This window comes from Carassius auratus, unplaced genomic scaffold (assembly GCF_003368295.1).
Source record: "Carassius auratus strain Wakin unplaced genomic scaffold, ASM336829v1 scaf_tig00214259, whole genome shotgun sequence".
Taxonomy (NCBI): Eukaryota; Metazoa; Chordata; class Actinopteri; order Cypriniformes; family Cyprinidae; genus Carassius; species Carassius auratus.
The window spans coordinates 323,502-337,672 of record NW_020527582.1 but is presented as its reverse complement, the minus strand read 5'-3'; the positions used below and the strand labels follow the sequence as shown (position 1 = coordinate 337,672).

Genomic DNA, 14,171 nt, shown 5'->3' with positions numbered 1-14,171 from the left:
TTAATTAGCTTGATCAGACACTGCTATTGCATTAGAATTACATTAGATTTAATATATATATATATATATATATATATATATATATTTTTTTTTTTTTTTTTTTTTTTTTTTTTTAAGACACTCAATACAGATACTGAATGTAATTAAGTACGGGTAAAGTAAAAATGTGTCCACCACTGATTAAATGATAACATAATCTAATCTGCAACTGTACACATCTGTTAAATACATACAGTATGTTTCTATACTTGGTTCTATACTTCTATATTATGGTAGAATAATAGAGTATTTGCTATATTAGTTATTTATGTAAAGAAATGTTGACATTTTATTTACAAATGTTGTAAAATTAAACTAACATTAAATTTAATTAATATGTGGAAACAGGTCTGTGTATATTAGCTACAATGTAAGACTTCAAAAAGTTCTGAATTTCTTTAAAATTTTCACTATAAATTTTACAATCAAAAATTACATGAATCTGTCTGGCATTTGTGCAAAAGAAACTGCTTTACATTCATCGATTGTTATAAATAATCATCTGTTGTAGTTTGCATTCATAAACTTTCAAAATAAAAATACCTTAATGAGATTAACTAATTTTCAATTGTATTTAATTAATTTAATTCAGAAGTATTTTATACATTACTGAATTTAAATTACGTAAAACATATTTAATAAATAAATATCCAAAGTTCTGTAATGAAACTCTAGATGGGGCACGTACGATAGGTCTAACTCAATATGACATAATTATCATGTGGCGCAGCTGATCGGTTCTTTATATATCAGCAGCCAATGTGCTCGCTGCTCAACATTCAAATGCTTGGCTAGTGCTTGCTGTAACAGCTGCAGCATGCTTCAGAAAGCCTCAACCTTCCCCAGCTCCACCTGTATCTGCTACAGGGTGATTCATGTATGCTACATATGGGGGTTATTTCATATATGTTATGTGCAGCAGCAGTATTTCTTACATGCTCACAGCAGCATGTTGTGGATGTATTGGCAGTAGCAAGTCTCGGTACTTGTTCTGCCGCAGCCGCAGCAGCAGCAGCGTAGCAGATCTATTCCGCCAAGACCAAACACATTAACATTGTCATGTACATTACCATGCTAAACCCTCCGAGAGTTGTCATGATAGAAATACGTTTGTTGAACTCCAAGCAAAACAACATTATATCACATTACAGTTAAATGAAATGTGCTTTTTATTATAAGTCCGATTTTGTCATATCACCTACCCCACTGACATGCTCAAAATGTTTGGTTCCTAAAGCTAGTACATATTTTCCATCTAATCCTCCTAGTGACTGAAACCTCAGGCTGAGATTGAGTGTTCTGACTCTGGTCTCTGGTGAACATTTGATTCAGGCTTTTCATCACCAGGTGTGGGATCTTCTTCCCCATAGACGGCCTTTATGTGAATCATAAAACCCACTTTTCAATTATCATCTGCCTTCACCTACCACAAATTCCCCTTCTCTAGGGGACTTTAAATACAGCTACAAATTTCTATATTGCCCCAGCGGAATGAATTCAGTCAGACTTGGAATACCATGTAGATTCAGTTTTGATAAGGCGCCTTGCCAAATCAGTGCTTACACCATTCCCTTCACCTAAACTGAGCTTTCCCACTCTTCATGATGAGCGCTGAAACAGACTCTCGTTCCAAAGATGCCACCTCAGTCAGCCAAAATCGTTCATCATAAAACGGAGACAAAAACAGCGGTGGCTCGCCATGTTATGAAACTGGACTTTCCTTTTAAAAAAAACCTGAAACACTGCGGTCTGCCTTGAGCTGCACTTTGCTTTAAACACTTCCCATGGTGTGACCTAGGACACGTACAATCAACCGTGACTGAAATGCGCACGGACATCCCTCTGGAGGAGCTAGCAGAACGCATCTCTCATTGCTCATTCAGTAAAGGTCATTCTCAACACGTGGCTGTTCCATTAGATGACCCCCGCGAGGTAAAACAGTGACAGCATCTAGACGTAGGTGTCCAGACACTTGCAGAAGTGTCTTGCATTATTAGTTATTAGACAGCTTATTTACCAGTCTTAAATATCAAGCTCTGGAGAGATGAAATGACAGTGTTTGCAATTAGGAAGAGCCAAAAAGGAACAAATTATTTCTGGAACTTGTTTATTGTGCTGTTGCCCTTTCAGAAGCATCAAACCTGTCTAACCAAACAAATATATTCATCTTTAAGGAAGGAGCAGTGCAAAAACTCACTTGTAGAAAGCTTGATTTTCAACACCGCATTTCCAAAGGTGCTTGCAGGCCTCTGGAGTTGGTGCAAAGTATGTCAAGATGATCTTTTTGTCCTGTGCATAACAATAAGTCGTTAAAGGTGCACTTCGTTGAAGGAAATTATTAATGTTTCACAAATCGTGTCACAATCATAAGGCAATTTGGTGTATTGTATTTATCTTTGACTTCACCAGTGTTGCCATATTTAGTGTTCTCACCTCCTTCTGATTTGCATATATATGGAATGTCTTTGCCTCAAACTTCAGTTTGGTCACCTCGTCCCTGTTCAAACGGAAGAAGGCGGCATATATTAAGATATTATAATGTATATAAATTTAGAATACACTCGCACAAATGTAATAAACATATGTAGTTCATACATATGTAGTATTATGTATAATTGTATACAAATAATTGGGTAGCACTTTATTTTACAGTCCTGTTCCTCATGTACATACATATATATATATATATATATATATATACTGTATACTGTATACTGTGTGTGTGTGTGTGTGTGTGTGTGTGTGTGTGCTGGGCAACGATTAACATTATTGATTGACATTACTGTCTGTGATTAATCACAATTAATTGCATTGTTATGCACAAAACGAATAATGCATTCAAACGTAGTGTATTGAGCACTTTTTTCATTTAAAAGTAGGCCTACTGCTATATTTATTTATTTAGTCATTTAGCAGACGCTTTTATCCAAAGCGACTTACAAACGAGGACAATGGAAGCAATGAAAATCAACAAAAGAGCAATGATATACAGGTGCTATAATAAGTCTCAGTTAGCTTAACACAGTACACATAGCAAGGGCTTTTAAATAATATAATAAATACAATGAAAACAAATAGAATAGAAAAAGAATAGAGCAAGTTAGTGTGTTAGAGAAAACCGATAAAATACAGAAAGATTACAAAGCTAGAATTTTCTTTATTTTGGTATTTTTTTAAATAATAGAATTAGTATAGTGAGTGAGTGTTTTTAGCTGATTCTTGAAGATGAGTTGGGCAGGTCATTCCACCAGGAGGGAACATTTAATTTAAAAGTCTGTAAAAGTGACTTTGTGCTTCTTTGGGATGGCACAATCAAGCGACGTTCACTATGGAGGGCACATAAGTCTGAAGTAATGAATTTAGGTAAAGGAGTGCAGAGCCAGTGGAGGTTTTGTACTCAAACATCAATGCCTTGAATTATAATTACTATATAAACAAAAGTGTAACATTTGGAAACACTTTATACAAAATGTACTTCGGTAACACTTTATATGAAGCCCTTATTTATAATAAATTATAACTATGAGAAGTATAATCCATTGTAAAAGTTGATGCAACATGTTCATTGAGTTATAAATGATAATACTCTTAAAAGCTATAACCACAAATAAGTAAATATTATAATATATTAAAACTAGGGCCGGGACTTTAACGCGTTAATTGAGATTAATTAATTACACAAAACATAACGCGTTAACTAAGATTAATTAATTACAGAAAAAGAATTCCCGCATTTTTAATAACTTATTTTTGCACCGCGGAACGTTTCTCACTGGATGAGTTTCGGCGGACCGATTATACTGGAGCACCAACTAGCGTTCGCATATCGCCGAGCCTGAGCCTCAAGTATCACCTCAACGCAAAACATATAGCAGCTAGCGTGGACTTTACACTTTATGTTGAACTATGTATTATTTTGTTGGTGCAACAGTTTATGTTGAACTCTTTATTGTTTTGGCCAAGGTTATTGAGAGTTGGACTTAGTATGTTATGGCCTCTGAAGCAACAGAGAGATGTTTTCTAATAGTCAGGGTTTCCAATGTTCTGAATGTAATTGACAGTATTGTGTATTACTTAAAAAAACACTTTACAGAAGGTTCCAGCACCTATAAGCTTCCTGAATTTCTGAAATGTACTATTTCTAAATTGTTTCTAAATTTGCTATTGCTACACTTCATGGCAAAAATTGCACTGGTCTGCTAGACTTGGTTGAACAAAAATAAACAATATTTTGTTGCTTAAGCTTATGTATTCAGTCATTATTCAATGGTATACTATAAATCCATGTGAAAAAAAATACTTCTCACTGTTCTCAGATCAAATATTTATATGCGATTAAAATGTGATTAATTTCGATTAATTAATTACAAAGCCTCTAATTAATTAGATACATTTTTTTAATCGAGTCCTGGCCCTAATTAAAACTGTTCTTATGAATATCCATGAGATGATACATCATATTATTAAGTTTTTTTATTTATTTTTATAATGCATTATGCATTCATTATAATGCCTTAATAATACCCTTATAATGTATCATAACTGGGCTTCATGCTTTTTACAGCAGTGTTCCTTTTATATAGTAGCAGTTAAAATATTTATTGAAGCCTAAATATCAACTTATAACATTCCTGTAATTAAATTAAATATAAAACAAGCTATTTGTCACTGCCAGGACATTAATGTTTTTATAGAAAATATTTTATAGTTAGTTATAGGAAAACAAGTTATGCTCAGTCAGAGTCCAGAGCATCAATCATAACATTATAACAGGCATCTTCCGTTTGAAGACCTGCATCGCGGGACCCATCGCAACAGAGAGAGGTGCAGGACAACTTGATGTGAGGGTAGAGACTCATGTGTGCGGGATGCGGGACAATAATTAGGGTGTGCTCACAATAGGCAATCTTAACCGTGCCGGTGTCACAGTGTCTGGGTTGTTGTTCCCCGGGGTTCCACTAGATGTCCTCCTTCTCACGGTGTCTGTCACCAGATCACTTCCTGTTCCCTTATATGGTCACCTTCCTCCTTGTTGTGTAATTGATTGTTCCCCCAGCTGTCTCCTGTTTCCCCATTATCCTTCTGTGTATAAATACCCAGTCTGTCTTAGTCTGTGTTACGGAGTCCTTGTTTAATGTTATGTTATTTCATGCCCGTCATCCTTGTCTTGCGCCACAGCACGAGATGGCCGCCAGCCCGGCGCCACAGCACGAGATGGCCGCCAGCCCGGCGCCACAGCACGAGATGGCCGCCAGCCCGGCGCCACAGCACGAGATGGCCGCCAGCCCGGCGCCACAGCACAAGATGGCCGACTCAAAGCCTGAGTCTCCAGATAAGGTGCACGATGCTGTCCCGGGGGCAGAGGCGGTGCACGATGCTGTCCCGGGGGCAGAGGCGGTGCCCAATGCTGTCCCGGAGGCCGAGGCAATGCCCATTGCTGTTCCAGAGGCCGAGGCGGTGCCCGAGGCTGTTCCCAATGCAGTTACCGAGGCGGTGCCCGAGGCTGTTCCGGAGGTCGAGGCGGTGCCCGACGCTGTTCCAGAGGCGGAGGAGGCACCCAAGGTCGAGGCAGCGCCCATTACTGTTCCGGAGGCCGAGGAGGTGCCCGAGGTCGAGGCAGTACCCGTTGCTGTTCCAGAGGCCGAGGCGGTGCCCGAGGCTGTTCCCAATGCAGTTACCGAGGCGGTGCCCGAGGCTGTTCCAGAGGCTGAGGTGGTGCTCGAGGCCGCTCCCGAGGTCGTTACCGATGTGGTGCCCGAGGCCGTTCCAGAGGCCGAGGCGGTGCCCGAGGCCGTTCCGGAGGCCGAGGCGGTGCCTGATGTCGAGGCTGTTCCAGAGGCTGAGGCGGTGCTCGAGGTCGATCCCGAGGCCGTTACCGAGGCGGTGCCTGATGCCGAGGCGGTGCCTGATGGTGCCTGATGCCGAGGCGGTGCCTGATGCCGAGGCGGTGCCCGAGGCTGTTGCAGAGGCCGAGGCGGTGCCCGAGGCCGTTCCGGAGGCTGAGGCGGTGCCTGATGTCGTGGCTGTTCCAGAGGCAGTGCCCGAAGCCGAGGCGCCTCAGGTTTTCACAGACAGTTCAGAGTCGAGTCAGGTTCCGGTGGACTCTCCGGAGTCGAGTCAGGTTCCGGTGGACTCTCCGGAGTCCAGTAAAGACACCAGGGGATTACCGGAGTTTCGTAGTCCCGTTGGTCCGGCCGCACAGAGGTCAGCTCCGCCTTGGGGGGCTCTCGTCCTGACCACATGGCTGTGGTGGTTTTCCGCTTTGACCTGGGGGGCCCTCACCCCGACCACATGGCTGTGGTGGTCTTCCGCTCCGCCCTGGTGGACTCCGACCTTGACCACAAAGATGTGGTGGTCATCTGCTCCGCCCTGGGGGACTCTGGCGGCGACCACGAGGACGTGGTGGTCTTCTGCTCCGCCCTGGGGGGCTTCCGCCCTGACCACACTGTTGTGGTGGTTCTCCGCTCCGCCCTGGTGGATGCCACATTATGTCCTTCAGGGACTTCTGTTTTGTGTCTTTGGTTTTTGTTATGTGTCTGCCTGTTTACCTCAGTTAGTCTGGCCCTCCGTCCCTTCCCCCTGAACCTCCTCCGGTCCTCCTCCCTCCTGGTCTCCCTGTTTTATGTTTACTGTTCTGGTGCTTGTTCCCCATGTTCTTCTTTTCCGGCCCTCCGTCCCTCCCCCTGAGCCTCCACCTGTCCGCCTCCCTCCTGGTTTCTGTGTTATGTTTTGTCTTGGAGCGTCTGGGAGCCGCTCCGTAGAGGGGGGGTACTGTCACAGTGTCTGGGTTGTTGTTCCCCGGGGTTCCACTAGATGTCCTCCTTCTCACGGTGTCTGTCACCAGATCACTTCCTGTTCCCTTATATGGTCACCTTCCTCCTTGTTGTGTAATTGATTGTTCCCCCAGCTGTCTCCTGTTTCCCCATTATCCTTCTGTGTATAAATACCCAGTCTGTCTTAGTCTGTGTTACGGAGTCCTTGTTTAATGTTATGTTATTTCATGCCCGTCATCCTTGTCTTGCCTTGCCTTGCGTTCGTGTCTTGTTTGTGTTTATGTTTTGATCTTCTGGTTTTGACCCTGCCTGGACTGTTTACTCTATTGGATTACCCCTTTAATAAATCATACTTACCTGCAATTGGTTCCTTCTCTCGTTCCTGTAGCACCGAACGTGACAGCCGGGGCGTGTTTGACCCCCAAAGTTCGTTTGACTAGTGTGATCGCTCCGTTTAGCAGTCCCTGGCTCGGTTGGAAAAGGTCCGCAAGAGCACGGTTCAGTTAATAGATCAGTGAGTGTGAGCGCTAACCGCACCAGAGTGATATGTGCTGCATGATTGCGTGAATATTTCTTAGTGGCAAAAGCGATAGATGTGTACAGCAATATATTGTGAGAGGGCCGTGTGTTACCACATCCCATACGACTCAAACTAATAAACCACAGAGTTAACAAAACAATGCACTCCACTGTGTTGATCGAGAGCGCTTCTCTGCTGTCTTCATGTGCTATTGGAAACTTCCTATTTCCAACTTATAAAGTCATGATTACGAGCTTGCTGCATTATTTTCTGTTAAAAATAACAGTGGACGGTGGTTTGTGAATGTTGATGCTCAGCCTACATAATTTGATCGGGAGCATCCCCTCTTGTGACCCATGATTTGTCTGTATGTGTATTCAGAGCCAGTGAACAACGACTTTCATAATAATAAAAAAACGCGATAATAACATGTTAACTTGCCCAGCCCTAATATACTGTATACATACATACATACACTCATTAATACATATATGCACAAATACACACACACAAACACACAGAGAGAGAGAGAGAGAGAGAGAGAGAGAGAGAGAGACGATGATGTCACTGTAGAAAATGGCATAATTATCATGTATTATACATGAAGTCTCACTACAAATGCATTAAATCAAACAAATTAGTTGAAAAACATTTTACAAACCGAATTACATTATCTCATTTTAATTAATTACAATGAACAAGCCATTGTGTCATGAAACACTATAAATTGCCATATTATGTTATATAATATACACAATAGATATACACATATAAATATAAATATAAATATAAATATATAAATATACACATAGATTGCGCAATTGCACTCTTTCTTCACTCTTTGCACTCTTTCTTCACTCTTACTTTAAGTGTGAATAACGCATGCACTACAGATTGAACCACATATAACAAAACCCAGAGATACTGAAACAAAGGACAGGCAGCACAATGGCTCAGTATTTATGCATTTCTCTTCTCTTTGTATGGCCAGACCTCACGGACTTGTTGTGTCCAGATGACTTTAAACATGCCCTCTGGATGGAGAGCTGGTGAAGGATAATTGGACACCTGTCTGCTCTAACGGCTCAGAAAGAGGCAGATGGTCTGGCCCTTTTGGCTGGGAACGTATAATACAATCTAATAAAACCAGCTGTGACTTGTATACCCAGAGCCCGTTGCTAGGCTAGAATGACTCATTATTTTCAGCTTCACGATGCATGCGTGTATGCATGTCTGTGTTTACTCAACTCCGAAGACGTCAATAGAAGTTCAGTAGGGAAAAGAGGCAAGTATTAGTCACTCACCACTTGAGGAAATGGACTCTTTTGTTCCCTTGAAGCACGACAAAACCGAATGGGGTGAAGGCGAGGAAAGCCGGGTTACCAGATACATCCTGTGATGAACAACAACAGAGGAGGACCACATCACCTTCATTTCTCAACAAGCAGAAATTGAGCAAGAAGACTCAATACAGCACAATATAGAAGTCATCATAACTGAACTTTCAAAACTTTTGTTTTCAGGGTTACTTAATCTAATGTTCAGCAGCAAATTGAGCAGTTTTGGACTTTTAATTTCACAAACTGGAGACAAAAAAAAAAAAAAACTCACTGTAGGGAGTATGTTTCTTAGTACACTATTTTAATGGCCTTGTTTCAAGCTGCAATATCCCCATTAATTTTCTATAAATCTGCAGAATATATGCAAAGATGTAATGAAATTAACAATAGCAAAACATATATCATTGGTTTTATACATGGCAATATATAACACTACGGACTATAAATTCATGAACTAAAGAAACTCTGTTGCTATAAGCATTCAAGTCTCTTATGCTCAATAAGGCTCAATTTATTTCAACAAAGACCCTGAAATAGTGCATTATATCATTACATTTTTAAATAACAGTTTCTATTTTAATATATATTAAAATGTAATTTATTCCTGTGATGGCAAAGCTGGATTTTCAGCCTTCAAGATTACATCATCTTTTGGAAATCATTCTAATATTCTGATTTGCTGCGCAAAGATTTCATTTCTTACTATCAGTGGTGAAAACACTTGTGCTGCTTAAAATTTGATGGACACTGTGAACAGCAAAAGAACAGTATATTATTTGAAATATAAGTCCTTTGTAACATAATTAATGTATTAACTGACACTTTTGATCATTTGATCTCACACCAGAAACTAAGTTATTAAACTAAATATATATATTTTTTAATATGAAGTCTGGCTGGCTTTCTTGGAAACTTTTACACAATAGATTTTGAATGCAAGCTGTAAATGCGTCAAATAGAGTTGTCTAACCTTGCACGGATGAGGATCCACGCCGTATGTTTCAAGCATTTGTGCTTTCTGCAGGAACTTCAGCTCAGCTGTTTCTGGAGTTTGACCTCTGCAAAACAATGCATTTAAACACCATGTGTCAAGAGTCACCAATTACATTTCAGAAGTGATACACTGGTGCCATTGGTATTGACTGAATCCCCATTCCAGTGGTTTTGTAGTCAACATATCCTGCAAAGTGGAAAACTGCCTAATTATTATTATTTTTTTAAAATATGCTCATTTGAATATGAACAAATGCATCTATTTTGACACTTTACACTTGAACGACATTGATTAGCGGCCACCAAATAAAAAAAGCAAAAGCAAACCAACCAGACGGTTCAAGTATCATCACTCCAGGAAACCTCTTACCAATTCATGTTTTATTCAGCACTGGCCATTTAAAATTCAAGACTTTAATGTAACAAGACAGCCTGGCTTGTGTTTCAATGCAAATCAAAGAAGAAAAGCGACCCTTAACACTGTGAGACTCAAGGACTGATTTACTGGATCATTTTGGAGCATCGCTCTACATTTCCAACATAGTTTCCATAATAAGACTGATGGGCCGGCTCTGGTTACAGAACAGTCAGACCACAAGAGGGCAGCAGTAATCATGCTCCTGTTTGGTGGATCATCTAGTTTGGTGTGACCCTAAATTCCAAAGTGTAGATGTCACAACGACTTATTTTCATTTTCCGCCCATATAAGACTAGTCAACTGCTTCTAAAGACAAATTACAATCCTGCAAGTAATAATAGACTAAATCCATCACTAAATCCATGATTGTGGCTTAACTACATTAAAACTAAATCTTGAGCAAAAAATCTAACTTTGTGGTAAAATATTGCAAGGTTAAATATGTTTAATATTTATAGTTAAATAAGGTTAAATATGTTAATTTCTTTATGCCCTTCAAAAGTTTGGGGTTTTAAATAAAAATCTATATGAAAAAAAAATAATGGTTTCCAAAAATATATACAGCAGAAGATTTCTTATTAAAATAATAAAAAAATGTTTTTGAGCAGCAAATCAGCATATTAGAATGATTTCTGAAGGATCATGTGACACTGAAGACTGGAGTATTGATGCTGAAAATTCAGCTTTGCAATCACAGGAACAAATGACTTTCTAAAATACATATTCAAATACAAAATTAGTTATTTTAAATTAGAATCATATTTTAAATATTACAGTTTTACCAAATTTTGTAATGAAAGCAGTTTATAGAACATGAAAAACTTACAGAAAAATCAAACAGACCCCAAACTTTTGAATGGTAGTGTATCTTAATAAATTTCCAACTTTTTAAGTTGTATAAATTAACAGTAATGTATTAAATATGCACATAAATTAATAATAAACAATAGCATGTTTATAAAATATAACCTAGATTTAAAAAATAAAAAAGTTGTTTGTTTGTAGTTCATGACAATCAAAGCCTTAATTAATGTTACCAAAATTAACCTTAGTGTTACTGAAAATGTAATATGTCAGTAATCATGAAGATGAAAAAATGTTAAATGAAGTAATTAATTATTTAAGGACATGAACACTAAGAAAATCTGATCAGAATCTGAAAAACAGAAACGTACAGAAATATACAAAAAGCTGAGAGGAGAATTCTTGAGAGACATTTCCATAAAGAGAAAGCAGGGGAAAGGTTACACATACATTAACTCGGTCTTGTGAATCTCTGCAATCCTTCTTTCCAGCTTCTCCGAGTGCTTGGGGAAGAACTGGAACTTTGAGCTGTAGCCCTCTGGATGCTTTCCTGGGTCGTAGTCTCCAATCTCAGCTGCAAAGTAGTCATGAAAATCAATCTTTCATCATGCTACCATTCACAGAGTCCAACCTCAGCAGTAAAGCAGACACATAAATCAATCTTTCATCATGCAACCGTGTTACTCCGATGCATTTTAGATGACAAGTGGGCATGTTGACGTGTTGTCTTAATGAACACCCTCTGTGAGAAGAAGTGTTGGGAGCCATATTTTCTCTTTGTAGGCAGGATGTAAGGTTTTGTGGATTAGCATAAAATAATAGCATTTTCAATATGCCGTTTGCTTCTGCACTTGGTATCCATAAGTCCTGACCATTGCTCTGTGCACTGAAGTGATGGAACAGTTCATCTTTAATTCAAAAGTGTCGTCCAAAACATGCCCCTGACCAACCTGTCAAAGAACATTACTGTGCATCCTGCCCTTAGAGCCGCTATATTCCCTTCTCATGTGACCGAATCTCTGTAGACTATAAAAGTTCATCCATTTATTTATTCCTGGTTTGAAATAATAGTGCAAAAAAAAAAAAAAAAGAAAGTAAGATTCAATAATAAATTAATATTTTTAATTACATTTTAATTTTGTGTCCTTAGAAGTACATTATAATACACTACGATTCTAAAGTTTGGAGCCAAAGTTGCATTTAATTGATCAAAAAATACAGTAATTTAAAATTTAAAATAATTGTTTTCTATATCCAGTTTGTTTTAAAATGTAATTAATTACTGCTAAAGTAACTGAATTTTCAGCTGCCTTTATTCCAGTATTCAGTGTCACATGATTCTTCAGAAAACATCTAATATGTTTATTCGTGGCTCTACAAATGTTTCTTATTATTATCAATGTTGAAAACAGCTGGGTTGCTTAATATTTCTGTGAAAACAATGATACATTTCTATCCATCAGGACTCCTCGAAGAATAAAAGTTGCATCCTTGTTGATTAAAATAATCCCAAATTTCTGAACGGTAGTTATCAGGCAGAATTTATAATAGGTATTTTAGTATAAATAATAAGTTTATTCTGCGTTACCTTGTAAGATGTAAGCTGCCAACATGGCAGCATCAGACGTTTTGCAGAGGAGCCGACCGTGGTACAGATCTCTTTTGATCTGCAGGAAGACGAGATACCTGCAACCAGGAGAAAATACCTTATGCAAATGCATTCAATTATCCTTCACATTCTTGTTAGACTATGTAAACAAAATGTTAAATGTTAAGCCATTTGTCTGTAATAATGATGAGGGCTGATCATGACAAACACAGAGATGCAATGTGAAATTTCACAGTAGGAGAAAAAAAAATATGTGGATTCAACTCGCTCTCAAAACATGCTGACTATTTCTCTTTGATTTGGTTAAAATGAGCTCCCGGAATGGATTGAGAACAGGATTGTTGTTTTTGGAAGAGATGCCCTAAAGCAGACAGCTGTGTCAAAAGTTGTCAAGTTGGGGAAAAGAGATACTTCAGCAGTCAAAAACACTGCAAAACAATGACGGTCTTTGTCCCTGGACCTAACATCTGTCTCCCAGCGGTATAATGTTATAAACACAGATGCTGCTTTTTATAATTATGCATTTAGAACTCATAGATCAGATTTTAATGGAATGGAAAGAGAACATTCTACTGTTTGCTTTATGTGACGAGAAACTTCTTTTTGGCACTGTTACATAAAGACAAGAGCTTCCTCGTGCACCAGTGTCACATTTTCTATTCATAAATCAATCCAGTCCCAATCTGGTACTTGGCTCTTCTCACCTTCAGTGCAACAGATGTCCCATGAGTAAAGAGCGACATGCTTGTCTTTAACTTCTCAAAGTAGGACAGCCCAGCCAGAGCTAATAGCTTTTCACTTAAGAGGCCATAGGAGCTAAAAATGCAATTATATGTTCCCTGAATTCTCTCTAGGTGACAGCAGCTAAATGGCATTTTCTGTAGCCACCAGTCAATTTCTGGCCTACATATGGGCTTCCTTCTTTATCTGTAATCTGCCATTTAAGGAAACACAGTCTACGTGTTAGTGTCATTTGGTTCTGGAGAAGGGCAGGCCAAATATAGGAACAGCTAAATGGCAAAATATTGGGCTGAGATGCTTGTTTTTGCTCTGTGGAATATGCACTCTACTCAAGTTATTTTCCAATAATCCAACAATCACAGAAAATGGATATATATTACTAACAAACATAATAATACCAAATTATCACATTATAGACAGATGTTATTATTAAGTGACATTTTTATGCTTGTAAGTTTAAAATGTAAAGAAAAGGGTAAACATTTTATAAATGATATTAAATATCAGTGTAGCACATAAAAATATAAAATAGAATTTTAAAATGTCAAGATTTTAAACTAAAGATTTAATCAAAGACTTCAAAAAGCTGAATATCATATAATTTCAGACAGGTTTATCTGGTGCTGCCTAAAATTCTTAAAGGCATTAATTACCAACAACTTTATTCTCTAAGACTTCACTAAGACATAATTATGAAAATAAGTTTAACATTAAGTTTTATGCAGTATGTTGAAAGATGCTGATATGTCAAACGTAAAGCATTATATCATTCAAATATATTATTAGCCATCATTTAGATACAACATAACAACTTACAATGCATGATGTGATGTTAAAGAATGAAAGTATCATATGCAGCTTTGTGCAGAGACAGAATCACTTTTTTTTTTTTTAGCTGTGACTCCATTGCCTTGCCTTGAGGTGGATGCATTTT

The 14,171-nt window shown here is 38.5% G+C and overlaps 1 protein-coding gene across 1 annotated transcript in view; it reads right to left on the bottom strand.

Annotated features, from left to right (window-relative positions):
• The window catches only part of frmd5a (FERM domain containing 5a), a 124,465-nt gene that overhangs the window by 14,582 nt on the left and 95,712 nt on the right, over positions 1-14,171 (bottom strand). Inside the window, exons 5-10 of the mRNA XM_026257190.1 lie at positions 12,476-12,573; positions 11,338-11,461; positions 9,643-9,730; positions 8,637-8,725; positions 2,473-2,536; positions 2,237-2,328 (exon numbers count right to left, since the gene is read on the bottom strand). Of these exons, the coding sequence (XP_026112975.1) occupies positions 2,237-2,328; positions 2,473-2,536; positions 8,637-8,725; positions 9,643-9,730; positions 11,338-11,461; positions 12,476-12,573 (555 nt within the window). The remainder of the gene's footprint in view (positions 1-2,236; positions 2,329-2,472; positions 2,537-8,636; positions 8,726-9,642; positions 9,731-11,337; positions 11,462-12,475; positions 12,574-14,171) is intronic.